The 20,738-nt window shown below is 42.4% G+C and overlaps 1 protein-coding gene across 2 annotated transcripts in view; it reads right to left on the bottom strand.

Moving 5' to 3' along the window:
- Window positions 1-550: 550 nt before the first annotated feature.
- LOC132405325 (fibroblast growth factor receptor-like 1) overlaps window positions 551-20,738 on the bottom strand; it is a 147,706-nt gene continuing 127,518 nt past the window's right edge. For both annotated transcript variants that reach the window (XM_059990037.1, XM_059990039.1), the window contains 4 exons: window positions 8,206-8,295; window positions 5,421-5,690; window positions 3,300-3,653; window positions 551-1,984 (listed from right to left, as the gene is read on the bottom strand). In XM_059990037.1, coding sequence (XP_059846020.1) covers window positions 1,602-1,984; window positions 3,300-3,653; window positions 5,421-5,690; window positions 8,206-8,295 — 1,097 coding nt within the window. In that variant the 3' untranslated portion in view covers window positions 551-1,601. The remainder of the gene's footprint in view (window positions 1,985-3,299; window positions 3,654-5,420; window positions 5,691-8,205; window positions 8,296-20,738) is intronic.

Below are 20,738 nucleotides of genomic sequence, written 5' to 3'. Positions count from 1 at the left end.
TTTGCCTTAAGTACCCAATGACCTGGACTCCATAGTTGCCTGTGGTAACAAATTTCACAAATTCACCACCCTCTGCCTAAAGAAATTTCTCTGCATCTGTTTTAAATGGACGTCCCTCTATCCTGAGGCTGTGCCCTCTTGTTCTAGATTGCTCCATCATGGAAAACATCCTTTCCACATCTACTCTGTCTAGGCCTTTCAACATTCGAAAGGTTTCAATGAGATCCTCCCTCATCCTTGAAAATTCTAGCAAGTACAGGCCCATGTACAAGGCTAACAATTGCGATGGGCTCCATACTGGGTCCATAGGGAATTGCCCCAGTAGCGGTGATGCTTCCAGACAGATTATCCCCCCCCCACCATCTCTGTCATTCAGAAATCCGCTGGCGGCAGAGCAGGAACTGAGCTCAGCTGAGTGGATGCACCTTCTCCCCCACTGCCCGTTTATCAGACATCCGCAGAGTTGCGGGTGTATTCATAAAGCCTCCCAAACTGAGAGTGTGCGGAACAAACAAGTCACCACATAAAGACAATCTTTTTTTCCCTATTTTTTAATAAAATTATTTGAATTCTCATAAATATTTTGATGAGAAAATATCATCCAATGACATCCTTTGTGCATAATGTTTGTCTTTTTACCTCATACTGTTGTGTATATAATACAGACACACATTTGCATTTCTCAGTGCAGAGGTGTCCGGATGTTTGCCTGAAAACAATGGTTTCGGCTTCAACAAATCAACCTTGGTTTAGATTTTTAGTTCGGTGCTGACCATCCCCCATCCTCGTCCATAGCTGATTTACTTCAAATCTGTACTGTAACAATGGGAGCCGGCAATCTTGGAAGGAAAAGCAGAAATGGGGATTTGCTTCATCGGAATCCTTGCTTCATGAAGAACAGCGGAGGTTGAGACCTTCCAAGTAATTTGGGCTTTATAAAACTGCGCAGAATAAAGTGATCAGGTTTCGAGCCCAGCATATCCTACACTGTTTGTGTTGTTACTTCTGCACTAAAGATGAATAGTTGAGTGCTTGATACAGGATGTGGGGCAAGTAAGACTGTGGCCCTGGTTGTGACTTATTTATTTAGTTCTGTTGATGACGACAGTCCATCAAAAGCCTTAGCAAGCAAATCTGTCACTGACTCTTAAGAGACAAATTTCAGCTACGCTGAGCATCCCAAGAATGTCAGACTTCTCACAGCCTAGTTTACATGTTAGTTTTTTTTTCTGGACACCTCACTCAACAAATACAAACCAGACTCTTCAGATAGTGAGCGGGCATGCAGCAATCGTGTCCTTTGAGTTTCGGGGCATTGGGAACACAGAGTAACAGGATAACCAGACCAAATAAACGCACCATGCAGAAGTTCAGTCACTCCAGGCTCTCACAGTAGCCGCCTCTCGCATAGCGGCCTGAGCATTTGGAGCCAGGAGGTTTTATTCTGGCCGTCTCCAAGGGAGGAAACCTGGTTGCTTCTGGGGTTTCACATTACTGTTAGAAATATGCTGGTGGTATTTGAGTTTTAAGTCAACGTAGCGTGAGTCCCTTGGCATTTTTTTAACAAGAGGCCTGGGTTGCCAGGATTGAGAGCTTTGTAGCTAGCACTGGTAGTGGAAGTGTTGGTGCTGGTGGATCTTGCCCTCTGTATGTGCATGGGTGTGGGTGTGAAAGTCCATGTAGATCTTCGGGTACACTTTGGGGGTGACGGTGGGCACCATGGCAGAGGTCTGAACCAGCAGGTGGGGCTGAGAGGCCACTGTGAACTCTGGGGTTGCGATGGGTGTGCAGTCTTTGTCCAGGACCATACAGTCTCGCTGGTGCCGGTGCTGTGGTGGGTGTGATCCGTGTCTCCTTGTCTGGCAAAACCACAGTAAAATTGTGCCAGAGATGAAAATGGCACCAGCGGGGATTCCGATAATAACCGGCCACGGTAATCCACTGGCGGCACGCGAGGAGGTAGTTGTCTTCTCAATTTTGGGATCTGTGACAATCACCAACAACACGGAACAGAAAAAAAAAGTTACCGGAGCATTCACAAAACAGAGAGCAGAATTTACTTAGTGTAACAGTTGTAGAAAGACCTTATACCTCCTAATAGGTTGGATTCTTATCATTTTTGCTAGTGTCTTATTGAGGGTGATCATGTTGAAAGGCATTCAGTAGTTAGTTCTCAGGTGCAAGACAGCTTGTAGAGAATGGGAACCCCCCTCCCACCCCCCCACCCCACTGCCCACTCTGTATCATTCCATCAAATCAAGTCAGGCAAAGTTACTTTGACACAGCTCCTGTAGTGTTTACATACACCTGAAGCCCATGTGTTACACTGACCATCTTTTGAATTACTTTGCCAAATCGTACCAGAATGGGGCAAATATTGAATGCCTTGCATTTGTTGTAGTAACCTGCCTGACTAGTGGAGGTGACTTCTCTGCCATTAGAATGTTGTTACAACATTGATACAAATCTGGAGAGAATACTACCTAAAGGGTGATGCTGTTAACTCTTGTTACAATCCTGTATGAAACCCTTAGAGAAGATGGAATCCCCAGCTACGCACTGAGGATACCCGAACAGGAACTCATTGCGAAAGCTGATTAGAATAAGGACAGTGGCTTTGTCTCCCCAGAGTTAGATCTTAGGCCTTGAGTTTGTCCCCTACTGTAAACCTTAGGGATGAGCAGACATCTTCAAGGAGTGATGCATCAAGAAGGTGGCATCCCTCATTAAGGGCCCCGTCACCCATCACACATGCTGTGTTCTCATTGCTATCATCAGGAAGGAGGTACAGGAGCCTGAAGGCACACAATCAGCTACTCAGGAACAAATTCTTCCCCTCTGCCATCTGATTTCTGAATGGACATTGAACCCATGAACACTACCACACTACTTTTTAATTTTTTATTTTGCAACTATTTATTTAACTATTTAATACCTAATGGAATTCACAGTTTTTTCTCTACCGCTATGTACTTCATTGTACAGCTGTCGCATAACGAAAGATTTCACAACCTATACCGATGATATTAAAGAGCAAACACGAGGAAATCTGCAGATGCTGGAAATTCAAACAACAACACACACTAAATGCTGGTGGAACACAGCAGGCCAGGCAGCATCTGTAGGGAGAAGCGCTGTCGACGTTTCAGGCCAAGATCCTGACTCATCCTGACGAAGGGTCTCGGCCCGAAACGTCGACAGTGCTTCTCCCTATAGATGCTGCCTGGCCTGCTGCATTCCACCAGCATTTTGTGTGTGTTGTCCGATAATATTAAACCCGATTCTGCTCAGTGACCCACCTGGAAGCACAGTGAGGAAGGCGCTTCGGAAACTGTAACCCATGGTGTTGGCACCCAGACAGATGTACATCCCCGAGTGGTCTTCAGTCGCTCGAGCTATCAGCAGCTTGTTGAGGTATGACCCATCTGGGCGGGACCAGACATCACCAGCTGGCAGCACCACAAACCTCTGCCCCCCCACTTCGATGGTGGAGTTGTACTTGTCCTCAGTCCCGTACTCCACTCGTTTTAGCCACTGGACAACTGGCTTCACGTCGCTCCGCACCTTACACTGGAAAGAGGTTGTACCTCCATACTCCACTGTCGTGTTGACTGGATGAGTGCCAGTTAACACAGGCTTGGACCTCGTCCTCTCTGTAGGAAAAGGTTATTAAATGGTGTGAGTAATGGAATTGAATGAAAGAAATGTCCCAGAGCTTTTCTTTCCATTATTAGCCACACTTCTTTGAAAAGATTCTTCCTTTCTCACCAGGTGCCAATGCTGGTGGTAGATGGGTGAATGGGAAGTGAGTCATAACTGTGTTCCAACTATAATGAGGCTGCGCAATCTCGATGGAGCAACTGGACAGTTTGTCTAGTTTGATCATTCCAATTATATCTGCAGAAAGTGGACTCAGAAGTTTGGTAAGGATGTGTTATCATTGATACATGCCCTCAGTTCTATGTGATAGGTCTTTTCCTTGTCCAGAGGTGAGCAGAGGGGGAGTTCAGGTGGAGTGCCCGATTAAATTACTTCAGATATTGAGGAAACATCTATTTCTCCTGCCTCTCATCCCTACACTCAATAGCCACATTATTAGGTACACCTGTTCATTAATGCAACTATCTAATCAGCCAATCATTAGGCAGCAACTGCATGCTTAAAAGCATGCAGACATGGTCAAGAGGTTCAATTGTTGTTCAGACCAAACAAAGAATGGGGGAAGAAATGTGATCTAAGTGACTTTGACCGTGGAATGATTGTTGGTGCCAGACAGGGTGGTTTGAGTATCTCAGAAACTGCTGATCTTCTGGGATTTTCATGCTCAGCGGTCTCTAAAGTTTACAGAGAATGGAGCGCGAAACTATAAACATCCAATGAGTGGCAATTCTGTGGGTGAAAATACATTCTTAATGAGAGAGGGCAGAGGAAAATGGCCAGACTGGTTCAAGCTGACAGGTAGACCACAGTAACTCAAATAACCACACGTTACAAGAGTACAGAGGAGCATCTCTGAATGCAAAACACGTCGAACCTTGAAGTGGATGAGCTACAGCAGCAGAAGTCCATGAACGTACACCCAGGGGTCACTTTATTAAGTGCAGGAGGTACCTCATAAATTGGTCGGTATGTGTATGTGTGACTCTGATTGGTTAAAATAACTCTCCACCCCACAACACGTTGTTTGCGGATCCCTCCTAACAATCATGGTGGTCTTCTCCTGTGTAAAGTGATCACCCAAGTCATCAACTCCTCCAACTTCACTCTCCCAACTGACCCGGAAGCCATCTTCCTTCACCTAACTAACAGCATTCACCACCTTAATCGTATTCCCTGGAGCTGTCTCTGCAAGTGATTCCTGCTTTATACTTCTTTTTTCTGAAAAACCTACCCCTTTTATCCCCCAAGTGTCCCTTCAATTAATTGGAGTTGGGAGGATTATCGGAACATTATGGAATGCAATCACGCCCCTTAGATTTTGACATAAGATCCGTGCTGGCTTTTGGTGCAGTACTGAGAGGCGGCTGCACTGCTGGAAGTTTCTGCTTTTTGGAGAGTTTCAGCACAGGAGCAGGCACTTCGGCCCATCTCATTTATGCTGAACAAAGTTGCCCATCAAAGTTAGTCCATTTGCCCACACTTTATCCATATCCATTTTTGGATTGAGCAAGTATGTGACCAGAGCCCACATTTTGAAGAAGTGTGGGATGGAGGGGGGTCTCTCCCTCGTGCTCTGTCCACCATTCATCCCTCGGTCATCCACTGAAGCCATGGTGATTTGTGGGATCTATCTGTGCCAAAGCTGGCAGCTGCAACACTCACATTCCAACAGAGAGGATATGTCAGTCGGCCTGAGCAGGGAAGTGAAGCGTTCTGGCACACGCTGGGGTAGTGTAGGGCACCGCACAGTGGCAACCTACCAACAACGTCGAGCTTATAGGTGGCGTTGATCTCGCCTGCCATGTTGAAGACGTGACATGTGTACTTCCCGCTGCTGTCGGGCTTTAGGTTCCTCAGGCTGAGGGTCCACCTGTTCTTTCTGTCCTCGGCGATCCGTTGATCGTCCTTCCACCAGACGATTTCAGGGCGAGGGTTCCCACTTGCTGTGCACTTCAGGCGGACTGAGCTGCCCACCGGCCTCGCTATCACTCGCTGGCGCATCTTACTGGGCTGCGTGAACCTGGGTTTAACTGCGGAGGGGGGGGGGGGGGGCAGAGAAACGAGGCGTCAACAATGTGACTCATGTGAAAGTTATGTCCCCCTCCACACTGAGCATTTGCCCGCTGCCACGGACAAAGCGCCAGGCAGAGATGGTTCCGAGGTGTAACTATCATTCCAACTCTAAGGCCAAGAAAGTGCACCAGTGCCTCTATTTCCTCACAAGGCTAAGGAAATATGGCATGCCTCCCATGATTCTTACCAAATTTTACAGATACACCTTGGAGAACACCCCATCCAGATGCATTGCAGTTTGGTGTTGCAGCTGTTGTACCCAAAACTGCAGGGAATTTCATAGCTATGAACCTAGCGCAGCCCATCACACAAAGCAGCCACCCTTCCAATGACTCTGTCTGCACTTCCTGCTGCTTTGGGAAAGCAACTAACATACTCAACCAGCCCTGCCACCCTCTCTCCTCCACTCCCCTTTCCTTCAGGCAGAAGATTCCAGAGCTTGAGAGCCACACACTGTGACGCCGGGCTCAAATACAGCATCTATCCATGAACCTTTCAAATGATAACAGATACACTACTCACCTACAAATCTACTTCGCCACAGCCCTCACTTCAGGATAAGAACAAGATGAAAATAGCTTATAGATAGAGTGGGTGGCTAGAGATCTTCACCAGGGCAAAAATGGCTAATATGAGGGTGCACAGCTTTTAAAGTGCTTGGAGGAATGTTTAGGTAAGTTTTTTGCTGAATGATAAGTGTATAAAATGTGCTGTCCAAGGTTGTGGTAGAGGTAGACAAAGGGGGACGCTTTATAGACTCTTAGATGGACACAAGGATGAAAGAAAAATGAAGAGCTACATGTGAGGGAAGTGTGAGATTAAGCCTAGAGTAACTAGGTTGGCATAACATTGTGGGTCACAGGGTTTGCACTATGCTGCATTTTTCCATGTTCTATGTTAAGTGCTATTTTTACCTTAGGTTGGAAACAATTTCCTGCTGCGATCTGGGGCACCATCTGCAACTGCCTGGGTCTCACGTTTTGCTAAGTTTGCTTTCTAAACACAGCAGCTGCCACTTGTAAAATCAAAACAGATGCAAGTAAACTTCCAAGGAATATTGCTTTGTTTAGCTTCTGGTCATAAACAGGAGCCAGTCTTCAGTTCTTAAAATGTAACGGGGAAGTAATCAGTCTGAAGTTAAAACAAAGTACCGTCGATAGAGCAACTTCGCAAACAAGCTCTGTATGTAGCAGATGCTTTTTTTGTAGGAAGTAACTGCACTTTGTTTATTGCTGCTCAAGCATACAGTACAAGACAATGGGTTATTTAATCTGGTTTGTTTCAAAACAGACCAACTAACTAAGTTGCTTAGTTTGAGGAAACTTGCAGGCCAGATGGATAATATCATTTAGCATATCAATAACTGATGTGTCTGTAGTTGGAAGGTTTATGTACTCAGAGAAGTTAGCTTCACAGTACTAGCTGGCAACTACGTCTCCAAAAAGCTCTTAGACCATTTGTGTAAAAAGGATATCTGAGGAAAGTGTGAGAGTGTGAGTGTGAGTGTGAGTGTGAGTGTGAGAGTGTGAGTGTGAGAGTGAGAGTGTGAGAGTGAGAGTGTGAGAGTGAGAGTGAGAGTGAGTGTGAGAGCGTGAGAGTGAGTGTGAGAGTGAGTGTGAGAGTGTGAGTGTGAGAGTGAGAGTGTGAGAGTGAGAGTGTGAGAGTGAGAGTGAGAGTGAGTGTGAGAGCGTGAGAGTGAGTGTGAGAGTGAGTGTGAGAGTGAGAGTGAGTGTGAGAGTGAGTGTGAGAGTGAGTGTGAGAGTGAGAGTGAGAAATTACCCGAGTGTAAAGAAGCTGTGTAATTGTAGAAGCAGATCAGGCTTATTAGGAATGGGGTAAGGAACACAGAGAAGCACAGAGAGAATTGGAATCTGTTCCCCTGGGTTCAAATTCGATGACAGACAATTCCTTTGTCTGCTTACTGGTACATCTTTATAGTTTTTAGAAATGAATCTGTTTTAGAAATGCTTTGTGTTTTAGAAATAGTTTGTTATTTGGAAATGTCTGAGATAGAAATCCTCTGTGAATTTTAAATGAGTTTTAAGACTGTTGTTTAGAATTTAAATGTGTATCGCTGAAAATAAATGAGCGGTGTTTTACACTGCTGTGTTAGCTGTAAGTATCTTCTCCTCGTAGAGAGGGGCCACTCAAATGGCGGTTATTGGTAGCTAAACTCACTGTGGAGAATAAACAGGGAAGTGAACTGCTCTTTGAAGAGTGGGTATTTACAGCTAAATCTCCATATAGTGAGAGTACCAATGGCTATTAATATCTAATAGGGTCATAGTTTGAGTATAGAACTTCACAGTCAGGAAACCTAACACCAACAGAACTGAAGCTTTTCTTCAGTCACCTCAGCTTCACACACCTTACGCTGACAAACTTTGAACACATCTGCTAAGCCCCATTACAAGTCAGACGAGCTACATCCTGTGGACTGAAAGGTGCTGCCATTTGTCAGCGGATACCTACTCAGTTCTTTTCCTGTGGTCTCCGGGTTTGGCGATTCCGACTGAGACCCTTCGGGAAGGGGCTGGCCACTGCTTACTGTGCTGCTGTCATCTGTGGGGCAAACAAAACACCAGATGGATGTCAATTGGATGGACTGTCTTATCCTACCAAAGAACTGTCCTGGTAAAGATTTTTTTTGTTTTGCTCTGCTTAATAATTTTAACCATGGAACTTAACTGCTAATACCAGTCTTGGGTGGTTCAATAAACTGCTCACTTTTTTATCTGATGCACGAATTCCAAGCAGACCAGGTAATTACAAAGTCCTGCAAAGATCCTGTTTGCCATGATGTATTTTTGTTGGCCTCCCTCCAAGTAGGCCACTGAGTACCAGAAATGCAGGCCCAATATAAAATGATTCAACTTCCTCAAATGGACCACAAATTCAAGACTAAGTTATAAAACTGATCTATCTGAGTGATGCGGCTCCTGTGTTTGTGAGTTGTTCTGGCAAGCACAGAGCTCTTAAATCCTTGCAAGAGGCCTGATGCCCCAATAATTCCTGTAGCTCCTCTCATGATTTATTTCACTTTCTTTTCAGAAAATCTAGTCCTCATCTAATTCGTAACTCTTCTGGAAGCTAGAGTCAGTTTTTCTGCTGATTTTAATTTGAAAAAATATTATTCTTGGATTTTCCCATTTCATGAAAACAATGTTGAAATATGAGGTCTGATTAAGGATATGCTCTCTCTCTACCCTATCAATTTCTTTCAACATCTCGCAAACCTTAATCAAATCACCCTTTGACATTTTATGATCCACAGAATACAAGGTGTTTAACCTCCTCTGGAGCTCAGGTGGTTAGTCTGCGCTGGGCCAGTAACACACACACAACAGAGACTCAGCATCTATGGAAAAGAATGAACAGTCACTGCATGGGGCAAAGACCCTTCTTCTGGACCGAGAAGCACTGTGCCGAACTATACACAGCAATTTCGGAGCGATTTAATTAGATTTCTTTTCACAGCTGTGGAAAGATTCTCTGTTATAGCTCCTGTTCTTAAAGCTAAAATGTCTTTTGACTTTTTGATTCTCTGTTTTATTGTACAAGGAGCCTTATCAAATTTGCTATTTCTGTCTTTTCAACATTCAGACTTATCTGCTTTGCTCCGAAACTGAAAGATGTCACATACACATGCCATTTTGCTGCAGCTGGGCTTCCTCATTCACTCCAATAAAGCCTGTATATAAGTTAATGATCCTATAGTACTTACTGCACTGATGATCTTTGTGTCATCTCTAAACATATATGTGATTGTCCATTATCTTAAAAAAATCATGAGTACATTATTGAAAAACTGAGGTTTGCTTTTCATTGTCTTCTTCCAATTAAAATATGTTCTTTTATCTCTACTCTTTGTGTTACATTTTATCAACAGTCTTATACCTAGTTCAATAACTTATTAGTTCTTTGATGTACCAACTTTTATGTTATTTCCTCAACAAATTATTTGGAGTTTATTAATCTTTGTTGGTTCTTTAAATGACTCAGATTTCTTCAGGTGCTCAGTCACTCTGTCCTTATAGATTCTATTAGCTTCCATAAAATGTTGATGACACTTCGTTGCTCTATCGTTATTTGGTTGCTCTCTCATGCCAATTTTTAAAATAATGTTGAAATTGTACGTTTTCAACTGAAACTTGCAAATCAGGAAAACTTTCAAAGCAGCTTCAGTTTCCTGATCCAATATCTTTAAGTCTACAAATGGAAGCCATTAGTTCTGGGATTTTTCAGTCTTTGAAATCATTATTTATTTCTGATATTTAGAGATCTAGTCCTTAACTAGCTATCATAGAATATTAATTATTTGCACCTCCTGTAAATTGCTTTTCATATTTCCATTTTCTCACACCTATTTCTTTTTTCCCTCTTCTATTTAGTTATTTCTTACGATCTCTGCAGGTTTTTACACTTCTGTGCATATTATTGTTGAATTACCTCTCACCATCTTTGTCAACCATGTTCAATATTGGGAGGTTTTCCTTCTTCACCTTCATTAGTGTTTTGCCCAACCACGGTGTGAGCCAATGTGCTGCTTTATCCACTTCAAGTTAAAAAAATAGAGAACATAGAACAGGCCCTTCGGCCTACAATATTTGTGCCAATTATAGTGCTAAATGGAGCTATCTGTTTTGCTTGCATAGGATCTATATCCCTCCATTCCCTTCATGTTTATTTGTCTAAATGCCCCTTAAATGCCACTGTCATATGCTTCCACCATTAAGCCCAATAGAGCATTCCAGATGCTTACAACTGTTTGTTGTAAAAAACTCCTCCCACGCATCTCCCTTAAACTTTCGCCCTCTCACCTTAAAATGTTGTCCTTTGGTATTTCACAATTCTACCCTGGGAACGAGACGCGGACTCTCTACCCCGTATAGATGTTTCTCAATTTTATTAACTCTACCAGGTCTCCCCTCAGCCTCTGACACTCCAGAGAAAACAGTCCAACTCCGCCAAACCTCTCCCCATAGCTAAATCTTTCTCATCCAGGCAGCGCCATGATGAATCTCCAATGCATCTTCTTTAAAGCCTCCACACTTTTCATGTAATGTGCTGACTAGAACTGAGCACAATACTACAAATGCAGCCTAACCAAAGTTTTGAACGGCTGATTTTTGTAGTAAAGTGCAGAATCTTCGAGTCTCTTCAAAAGTTACCTGGAGTGGTAACATATTACTATCACTCTTTGATAAATGTTGCTTTACTGCTGGGTTTTTAGTTGAGATTAACTCATTAGCAAAAATAGCATGAACTGTTTTCTTCTCTTTCGTAGACATTATATTTCCAAGTTTTGAAGGTGCTGAAATCTAATGTGTTCGTTACTAATGAGATATTCTGCTCTTCTCAAATCAGATATTTAAATTCTCCCATCAAAAATAAACTATGTTTGTCTCCAATCGCTCTTATCTTTTAAATTAATCCATTTCCCACATCTCAATAGGTCAAATGCGGCCTGTAGATTTCCTCCCATGAGATTTCTTCCACGAGGGTCCTCCAGAGAGAGCCTGGGGATATGTTACACAATCCTTTTCACGCCAGATTATTCCTCATCCTTGTTTCTGTTTGTGTTTACATCATTTTTGCCTGTTTCCATGGCTCGGCCCATTATCTAATTGTTTAGAAATGAGTTATCAACCGAATTTTCATAATCGGCTGATTGGCTCCTTCATTGCCTAATTAACAGGATGGCATTGGAGTACATACATGCAGGCAACAGTGAACTTCTAACATGCTTTGTAATTGTTTAACGCTTGCTAATGCCATGAACGATTGCGATTGAAACTGGCGAGAGACAGGATTTTGTCCTTCCAATCAAATCACTTGCTTGCTAGATTCACATATGTTTCAAATTAGCATGTATAATATATGTTATTATCCAATAGAATGCTGAAAATCAGCACTCCTGCTGCAGGCAAGACATTCCACATATTATTATAAAAAAAGAGAATATCTTTAGCTATACAAAGCTGCCCAGCAGTCTTTAAAGGGTTAATGACCTTGCTCCATTTGACGCAGTACAAATAGCAACTCAAATGTTGGTATTCAAATGGAATGACAAGGGAGGCTCTGCCTGTCTGATGGGTACACACCATCCTAGAATTCCCCTGAGATTAGGTTGCTTTTAACAAATAACATGGCTTCATGGGAATTTGCACAAGTGCATTCATGCATGCTGCTGAAGCGTCTCCTCTGTCAGTGCGGAATCGTCCCATTTTAGATAGTGTTAGGGAGGTAAACTGCTGGAATTGTGCGCGCGGGTGTTAGTGCAGGAGAACAAGGTGTATAGGGTGTGCACAAGCAACCGGCATCTCTACAGTTCCTGTTTCAGGGATCATTCTTAGATTGAGAACCAAACAGAGGTCACAGGAGGCTAGTGAATGTGCAAATGAGTGTTGGACCTGGTTGTGGAGCGAGACCTTAAAAGCTTTCACGCACCCTGCTCATGCATAGAGGCACCAATATCGTCACTAAATAGAGTATTTAATGCTGGCAAATGGCCACAGGAAGGAAGGGGTGTAATGTGAGCCTTTGGAATGATGAATGAAGATTTGGATGAAGAGATGGGGTTTCAAAAGATTCTTGAATGTGATGATAGAAATTGAAAGGGGAAGATTTGAGGAGAGTAGGGATAAGAATTAGAAAAATGGGAGCCAGAGTCACAGCAAAACAAATGGGAAATGTTTAAAGTACAAGAATGAAGCTGGATTGGGAGACCAGGGGAAGAATGCACCAGGCTAATAAATGAGGGCATACTGTACGTTGCTCCAACTGGAATTGAGAAAACAATGTCGACTGGTTGTTTTCATGTTAGAATGAAATAATAGAGTGATTTTTAATGAGATAGGTAGAGTATCTAAAGTGATGGAAAGGTTTACAGTGCAAGCCAATAATAGGAACCCAGCTTATTTTTACAAAACTACTGTGATCAATCCATCTGAAATCCTTACCAATGAGAACGTACAGGTCGAGGTGTGGAAATGGTCTCGAAGAAGAATCTGTCCCATTCATTTCAGGTGCAAATATACAAATGTACAATACAACCTGCTTTTCCCAATACTGTGAGCATTTTAGGAGCCTAATTAAATATCCTTCAATAAACATTAAACCGTTACATAACTTGCCTGAAGGGAAAGATAATATGATCTGGACACCTGTTTTATAATCTGTTTGATTTTAACGTCCATTTATCTTATGAGTGCAAACTGAACACCTGATCCCCTGATCCTGCTGAATGGATTGTTAAGCACTCTAATGTAATGAGAGTAACCATGTGTTTCCTAGAGAGAGTACAGCCTGTCCGTACCTATCGCAATCTGTTTACCAGCTCACTTTCAAAGCCAAGGCACTCCAATGTGGCACCTTAAAAATTGTTAAATGGAAAACAACTGTTTTCTCAAAGTCAAAAGCCTAAAGATGTAGACGAGTCTGCCATCCTGAGCAGAAAGAAGTAATCTATGGACCTTAAGATAAAATACTAGGCATTTAATCCTAAATGCTCGCATTATTGGGAGCGAGAGTTTGTTGGCCATTCTGCACCTAGAGTGAATAGGACAGAGTCTTCTTCTGAGACTACACTTTGACCTGCCAGATACCTTGCTGTTTCTACCAGCAGCATGGTCAAAATATAGGCAAATTTATATTAGGCAAGAAACGGTGTTGGATAGACTGTTGAGTCTGAAGGCTGATAAGTCCCCAGGACCTGATGGTCTGCATCCCAGGGTACTTGAAGAGGTGGCTCTAGAAATCGTGGACGCATTGGTAATCATTTTCCAATGTTCTATAGATTCAGGAACAGTTCCTGCTGATTAGAAGGTGGCTAATGTTGTCCCACTTTTCAAGAAAGGAGGGAGAGAGAAAACAGGGAATTATAGACCAGTTAGCCTGACGTCAGTGGTGGGAAAGATGCTGGAGTCAATTATAAAAGAGGAAATTACGACACATTTGGATAGCAGTAGAAAGATCAGTCTGAGTCAGCATGGATTTATGAAGGGAAGATCATGCTTGACTAATCTTCTGGACTTTTTGGAGGATGTAACTATGAAAATGGACAAGGGAGAGCCAGTGGATGTAGTGTACCTGGACTTCCAGAAAGCTTTTGATAAAGTCCCACATAGGAGATTAGTGGGCAAAATTAGGGCACATGGTATTGGGGGCAGAGTACTGACATGGATTGAAAATTGGCTGGCTGACAGGAAACAAAGAGTAGTGATTAACGGGTCCCTTTCGGAATGGCAGGCTGTGACCAGTGGGGTACCGCAAGGTTCAGTGCTGGGACTGCAGCTGTTTACAATATACATTAATTATTTAGATGAAGGGATTAAAAGTAACATTAGCAAATTTGCCGATGACACAAAGCTGGGTGGCATTGTGAAATGTCAGGAGGATGTTATGAGAATGCAGGGTGACTTGGACAGGTTGGGTGAGTGGGCAAATGTATGGCAGATACAGGTTAATGTGGATAAATATGAGGTTATCCACTTTGGTGGCAAGAACAGGAAGGCAGATTACTATCTAAATGGAGTCAAGTTAGGGAAAGGGGAAGTACAACGAGGTCTAGGTGTTCTTGTACATCAGTCAATGAAAGCAAGCATGCAGGTACAACAGGCAGTGAAGAAAGCTAATGGCATGCTGGCCTTTATAACAAGAGGAATTGAGTATAGGAGTAAAGAGGTCCTTCTGCAGCTGTACAAGGCCCTGGTGAGACCACACCTGGAGTATTGGTCTCCAAATTTGAGGAAGGACATTCTTGCTATTGAGGGAGTGCAGCGTAGGTTCACAAGGTTAATTCCAGGAATGGCGGGACTGTCATATGTTGAAAGATTGGAGCGACTGGGCTTGTATACACTGGAATTTAGAAGGATGAGAGGGGATCTGATTGAAACATATAAGATTATTAAGGAATTGGACACACTGGAGGCAGGAAGCATGTTCCCGCTGATGGGTGAGTCCAGAACTAGAGGCCACAGTTTAAGAATAAGGGTTAGGCCATTTAGAACAGAGATGTGGAAAAACTTTTTCACCCAGAGAGTGGTGGATATGTGGAGTGCTCTGCCCCAGAGGAAGTGGAGACCAAGTCTCTGGATGCATTCAAGAGAGAGTTAGATAGAGTTCTTATACATAGTGGGATCGGGGGATATGGGGAGAGAGCAGGAACGGGGTACTGATTGTGTATGATCAGCCATGATCACAGTGAATAGTGGTGCTGGCTAGAAGGTCCGAATGGCCTACTCCTGCACCTACTGTCTATTGTTTATTGTCTATAGCAGGAAATGAACTGGTTCACAAACTTACAAGCCTTAATGAGTCAGGGTCTCCATTTATATAACACCTTTCACATCCTTGCACTGTCTCAAAGCTCTTCTCTGTAACAAAGAGCTTTTAAACTGTAGACAACTAGATTTCCACAGACGTAGAAAGGGTAGACAGTCAAAAATCTTCTTTTTCCATGATAAGAGTATCAAAAACAAAAGGACTTATGTTTAAAGTGAGGAGGAGTTGTAAAGGTTATCTGAGGTGTAAGTATTTTACATAGAGAGAAGTTGATGTGGAAATCACTGTCAAAGATGGCTTTCCACAGCAGATTGTGGTTGATCTCTCTAGGAGAATGGCAATTCTGGCTTGGGGGTTATGTAAAGACCCAGATTTGATTAGGAAGCTTAAGGTAAAAGAACCCTAAAGAGACTGCCAGAAGGTGTTGAATCATTGTGGGTAGAGCTAAGGAACTGCAAGGGTAAGTTAATTCGTGCTGAAGTAAAGGGCATGCACAGTAGCATAGACAAATGAAAATAATGAGAATGTGCTTCTAGGACAAGATGTGCAAACTAATTTCCCATGACTTGTCCCAGCTAAGATGTGTCTTATGAAGCAAACTCACAGCAGTCTCAACCCTGCTCCATTTTCCCTTCAGCTGTAAGCTTTGTAACCCACTTGCATATGCACACCTCATCAGACAAAGCAATGAGAATGATTCCAGGAATGAAAGGGTTACAGTATGAGGAATGTCTGACAGCTCTTGGGCTGTATTCCCTGGAGTTCAGGAGAATGGGGGAGGATCTCATAGAAACATTCCAAACATTAAAAGGCCTGAACAGATTAGATATGGCAAAGTTATTTCCATGGTAGGGGACTCTAGGACAAGTGGGCATGACTTCAGGATTGAAGTATGTCCACTTAGAATAGAGATGCGGAGAAATTACTTCAGTCAGAGGGTAGTAAATCTGTGGAATTTGTTGCTACGAGTGGCTATGGAGGCCAAGTCATTGGGTGCATTAAAGGCAGAGATAGATAGGTTCCTGATTAGCCAGGGCATCACAGTGTATGGGGAGAAGGCAAGGGAGCGTGAATTGGATCAGCCCATAATTGAATGGTGGAGCAGACTAGATGGGCCAAATGGCCTACTTCTGCTCCTATATCTTATGGTCTTATATACTCATTCAACAATAATGCTACCCTGGCACTTTATATTCATTAGTCTTATTATACAAACACCACCTTCAGACAACAGGTTTCATCCCATTCTATTGGCAGTCCCATTCCCAGTTTTGGGCGACACGTTGGAAGTCACGACTTCTGAGAAGTAGCAGGGCAGTTAGAAAATACTAACAAGATTGGGACAGGACAATATGGGTTTATCAGAGGGAAAACATGTTTGATAAATCTGTCAGAGGTTTTTTAAGGTTGCAATTAATGGAAAGTTTGAACCTGTAATGTGCTATATTTGAAATTTCAGAAGGTCTTTGACAAGAGATGGTTAGAGAAATATGCTACGGAGGTTCTTGCCAACTAGGGACTGGATAACAGACAAAAGAAAAGAGAATAGGCATAAGTAAGTAACGTTAGTGTAGGGAGTAGGTAACTAGTGTGGAATCATAGACACTGTTGCTGGGGAAAGGTAAAACATTTTTTAAATTCTGAAAGATCAAAATATGGTGGTGTTTAGAGGGAGCTAAGTGACCTTGGACATGAATCACTGAAAATTAATGAGCAGGTACGGCGCACAGTTATATAGGTAAATGATATGTTGGCCTTGGTGGCAAGAGAGTTTCAGTGCAAAGTGGTCAATGTTGCTCCAATTATGCAGATCCCTGGTGAGCCTGCATCTGGAATATCGAGTACAGGTCTGATTGACCTACCTCAGGAAGGATATTCTTACAGTAAAGAGAGTACAAAGAAGGTTCACCAGATTGTTTCTTGGGAATAGGGATGAAATGTCTCGGGAGGAGATTTTGAGCGAACTGCCTATACTCTCTAGAGTTTAGAAGAATCAGAGGCAATCTCATTGAAATGTATATAATTCCACATAACTTAATGGGATAGACATGGGAGTAATGTATCTCTTGAGTAGCAATCTCAAAAAAATAAGGGGTCAGCCATTATGACAGCGACGAATAGAAATTTCTTCATGCAGTGAATTTTTGGAAATCATCATCCAAGAAGACTGTGAACGTTCAATTGCTTAGTATGTTTATTTACTTATTACTGAGATACAGTACAGAATAGGCCCTTCTGGTCCTTCAAGCCACACCATCCAGCAATCCCCCAACTTAATCCTAGCCTATTCGTGGGACAATTTACACTGACCAATTAACCTACCCATCGGTACATCTTTGGACAGTGGGAGTAAAGTGCAGCAGCCAGAGGAAACCCTTGCAGTCACTGGGAGAACGTACAGATTTCTTACAGGCAGTGGTGGGAATTGAACCGGGGCTATTATTACTGTATGTGTTGTGCTAACCACTATGCTACCATGCCATATGCTTAGAACAAAGATAGATTTCTTTTTATGATATGAATAGAGTAAAAGGATGAGGCATCGGTACAGGAAAGCAGCTTGGTCAGCCGCAATCTTATTGAGTAGGAATGCTGAGCTGCATAAACTACTCTTGCTGCTATTTCTTATGTCCTTATGGAGTAGAAGTGTGGCACAGTGTTGCAACTGGTTAAGCCACTGCCTCGCAGCATGAGCCACCCAGGTTTAATCATGACCTGAGGTGCTGTTTGTGTGGAGTTTGCACTGGCACCCCATGTCTTTCGCTGAGCTCTTTCCACATTCCAAGGATATATGGTCAGTAGGTAAATAGCTGCCTTAAGTTGTCCATCATGTGTAGGTGAGTGGCAATGTCTGGATGGATTTGATGAGAACGTGTGGAAAATAAAAAACAAAGAATTAACGTATGACTAATGTAAATTGATGGTACATGGTTGGTACAGATTCGGACCCTGTTTCTGAACAGTATGCCTCAATGACTCTAAATGTTTTGCCCTGTTCCTTTCTCCCTATTTATTTAGCATTTCCTTAATACCTTAATTCAATTTAGTTCAATTTGATTCCATTTACGTCAATTCAATTTAAGGAAGTTCTATGTTCTTATCATATTCAGAGCAGAGGTGTTGGTGCTGGATTTCCAATTGCACCTAGTAGTGACCATCTTGTTCTCACAACTGGCAGCTTTGTTTCTTCCCAAATATTAATAACCTCCTCAATGCTATTCTTAACAAATACCTTCATTGTTGTCAAACCTATTATCAATTCCTTTTAATATCTTCCATCCTTTTCTCCAGGAAACGGCTTAAGATTGCCTGTTATCCTTGTTTCTGGAAACAAGTTGGTAGATCTTTACACTATGTCTGATATTTCAATATCCTTTCTGTTTTACGTGGACCAGATGTGTGAGCAATGCCTTGAGTGTGGTCTAACCATGGACTGGTATAATTTCAGTATAATTCCTTACTATTAAATCCTGTTCCTGTAGAAATGAACCCTAATACTTCCATAACCTCTTGGTGATATGGAGACCAATATTAATAATGTACATAAGACATTTCCTTGTTGCCTCAAAGCAAGAGCTGTGATGGCCAAAGAATTTCCCAAATGCCCTGGGATTTTATGGAAAATACCAAGCTCTCTAAGTCTTAATGGTGTGGATAAAAAAAACACGAGTTATTAAAAGTGGAAAGAAAGAGTTATTTCAGATCAAAAATGTTCCATTTCCTTGGAGTTTTCAGCCTATATGTGTGCATGTGCATGTGTGTGTGGGTGGGGGTGGCATGCAGGAGAGGAGGGCTGTTATAGGACAGTACTTCTTTGTAACACCTCTTGCTTATTTTCCATGGAGAAAGGTCACTGCTGTAAAGTTAGCATGGAACTATGTTGACATAACCCTGCACAGGAAGCCAGAGAGTGTAATTAAACCTAAACTGCTTCAAACTCCACTCTGAGCTGGAGATTTTAATTAGACTATTCAGTGCAGTGAAGTGATCATGGAAACTGGAAACTCACCATCTCTCTCTGACACACACACACACACAATTGCTCCATTGGTTCTGAACCCAGCTTCCAAAGGAGTATGCATTAACATTTCATCTCATTTGGATAGATTGCAGCTTTCAGGCATGTTATTATTCATACTCCCAGTGTGGCTTTGACATATATACAAGATTTCTCAGACATCTATGGGTTCCCATTCTTTGGATACTGTGAACCTCAGGATTTTAACTCATAACTACCAGCTTCTCCACTAGCAATACTGCACCTTCCAAAGTTCATGCCTATGGCTAAATTTGCAAATTGACTGATCCTGTCTGAATTAAGGTTCTTTCTCCAAGGTCTCATTTCAACAGTAACCTTCCATTCCCTGTGGAGCACGGCAACTTGTTGCAAGCTGCTCTCTGCAGATCCACTCATTACTTCCATCGTAGTTGTTCTCCACTTTTAAAATCTAATTCTATGTCTCTAAGAATTGCCAATATTGTTTCCTACATTACGCTTTTTCTGTAACTGTAACACTTTATTCTGCACAGCTATTGTTTTACCTTCTACCACCTCAATGCACTGATGCAATGAATTGATCTGCATGGACAATATGTAAGAAAGCTTTCCACTGTACCTTGGTACATGTGACACTAACTTGTACATCATCTTCAAAAGGTCATGCCTCAAAAAGGCAACATCCATCATTAAGGACCCCCATACTCTCTTCTCATTGCTACCATCAAGGAGGGGGTATATAGGAACTTGAGGACACTCACTGAACTTTTTAGGAACAGCTTCTTCCCCTTTGCCATCAGATTTCAGAATGAACAATGAATCCATGTATGTTATTTCATTATTTTTGCACTCTTTTTGCACTACTTACTTAATTTAATTTTCATATATATTTCTTATTGTGATTATAGCTTTTTATTACTGTACTGCTGCAGCAAAACAAGTTTCACTACATTTGCCAGTGATAGTAAACCTGATACCGAATGTCTGGATAACTCATTGCTTAGTTTATTTTCCACTCCATGTCACCGTCCTATTAAGATATTTAACTCTGTCTCCAGAGAATCATAGAACCAAAGGATTGTTGCAGACCAGAAGGAGGCCACTTGGCCCATCATACCAGTGTCAGCTCATTGCAAGAGCAATCCACTCTATCCCATTTCCTAACACTCTCGCCAAAGTTCTGCTTCACGTTTCTCACTCCATTCCCAAACTCCCTTCTGAAAGTGATGTCTGAATCCGCATCCACACCTGTTCAGGTGATGACTTATGACTACTTGGTACATGGAACAATGTCTATTCACATCAGTCATTAAATAAGACGATTGACCATAAGGCATAGGAGCAGAATTAGGCAATCTGGCCCATTGATTCTGCTCTACCATTCAGTCGTGGCTGATCCTTTTTCTGATCCTCCTCAGCCCTGTTCCCCCTGTAACCTTTGATGCCATGTCCAATCAAGAACCTATCAATCTCTGCCTTAAATACACTCAACAACCTGGTTTCCATAGCTCTCTGTGGTAATAAATTTGACCCTTGCTGAACACTACTAGTCACTGGCAGCCAACCAGAAAAGGATCCTTTTATTCCCACTCATTGCCTCTCACCAATCAGCCAATGCTCGAACCATGCCAGTAAATTTCCTGTAATACCATTGGCTCTTAACCTGCTTAGCAGCCTCATGTGAGGCACCTTGTCAAAGGCCTCCTGAAAATCCAAATTCACA

Source organism: Hypanus sabinus, chromosome 15 (genome assembly GCF_030144855.1).
Source record: "Hypanus sabinus isolate sHypSab1 chromosome 15, sHypSab1.hap1, whole genome shotgun sequence".
NCBI classification, from domain to species: Eukaryota; Metazoa; Chordata; class Chondrichthyes; order Myliobatiformes; family Dasyatidae; genus Hypanus; species Hypanus sabinus.
Note: the sequence above shows the minus strand (reverse complement) of the source record. Positions and strands in the feature narration are given on the sequence as shown.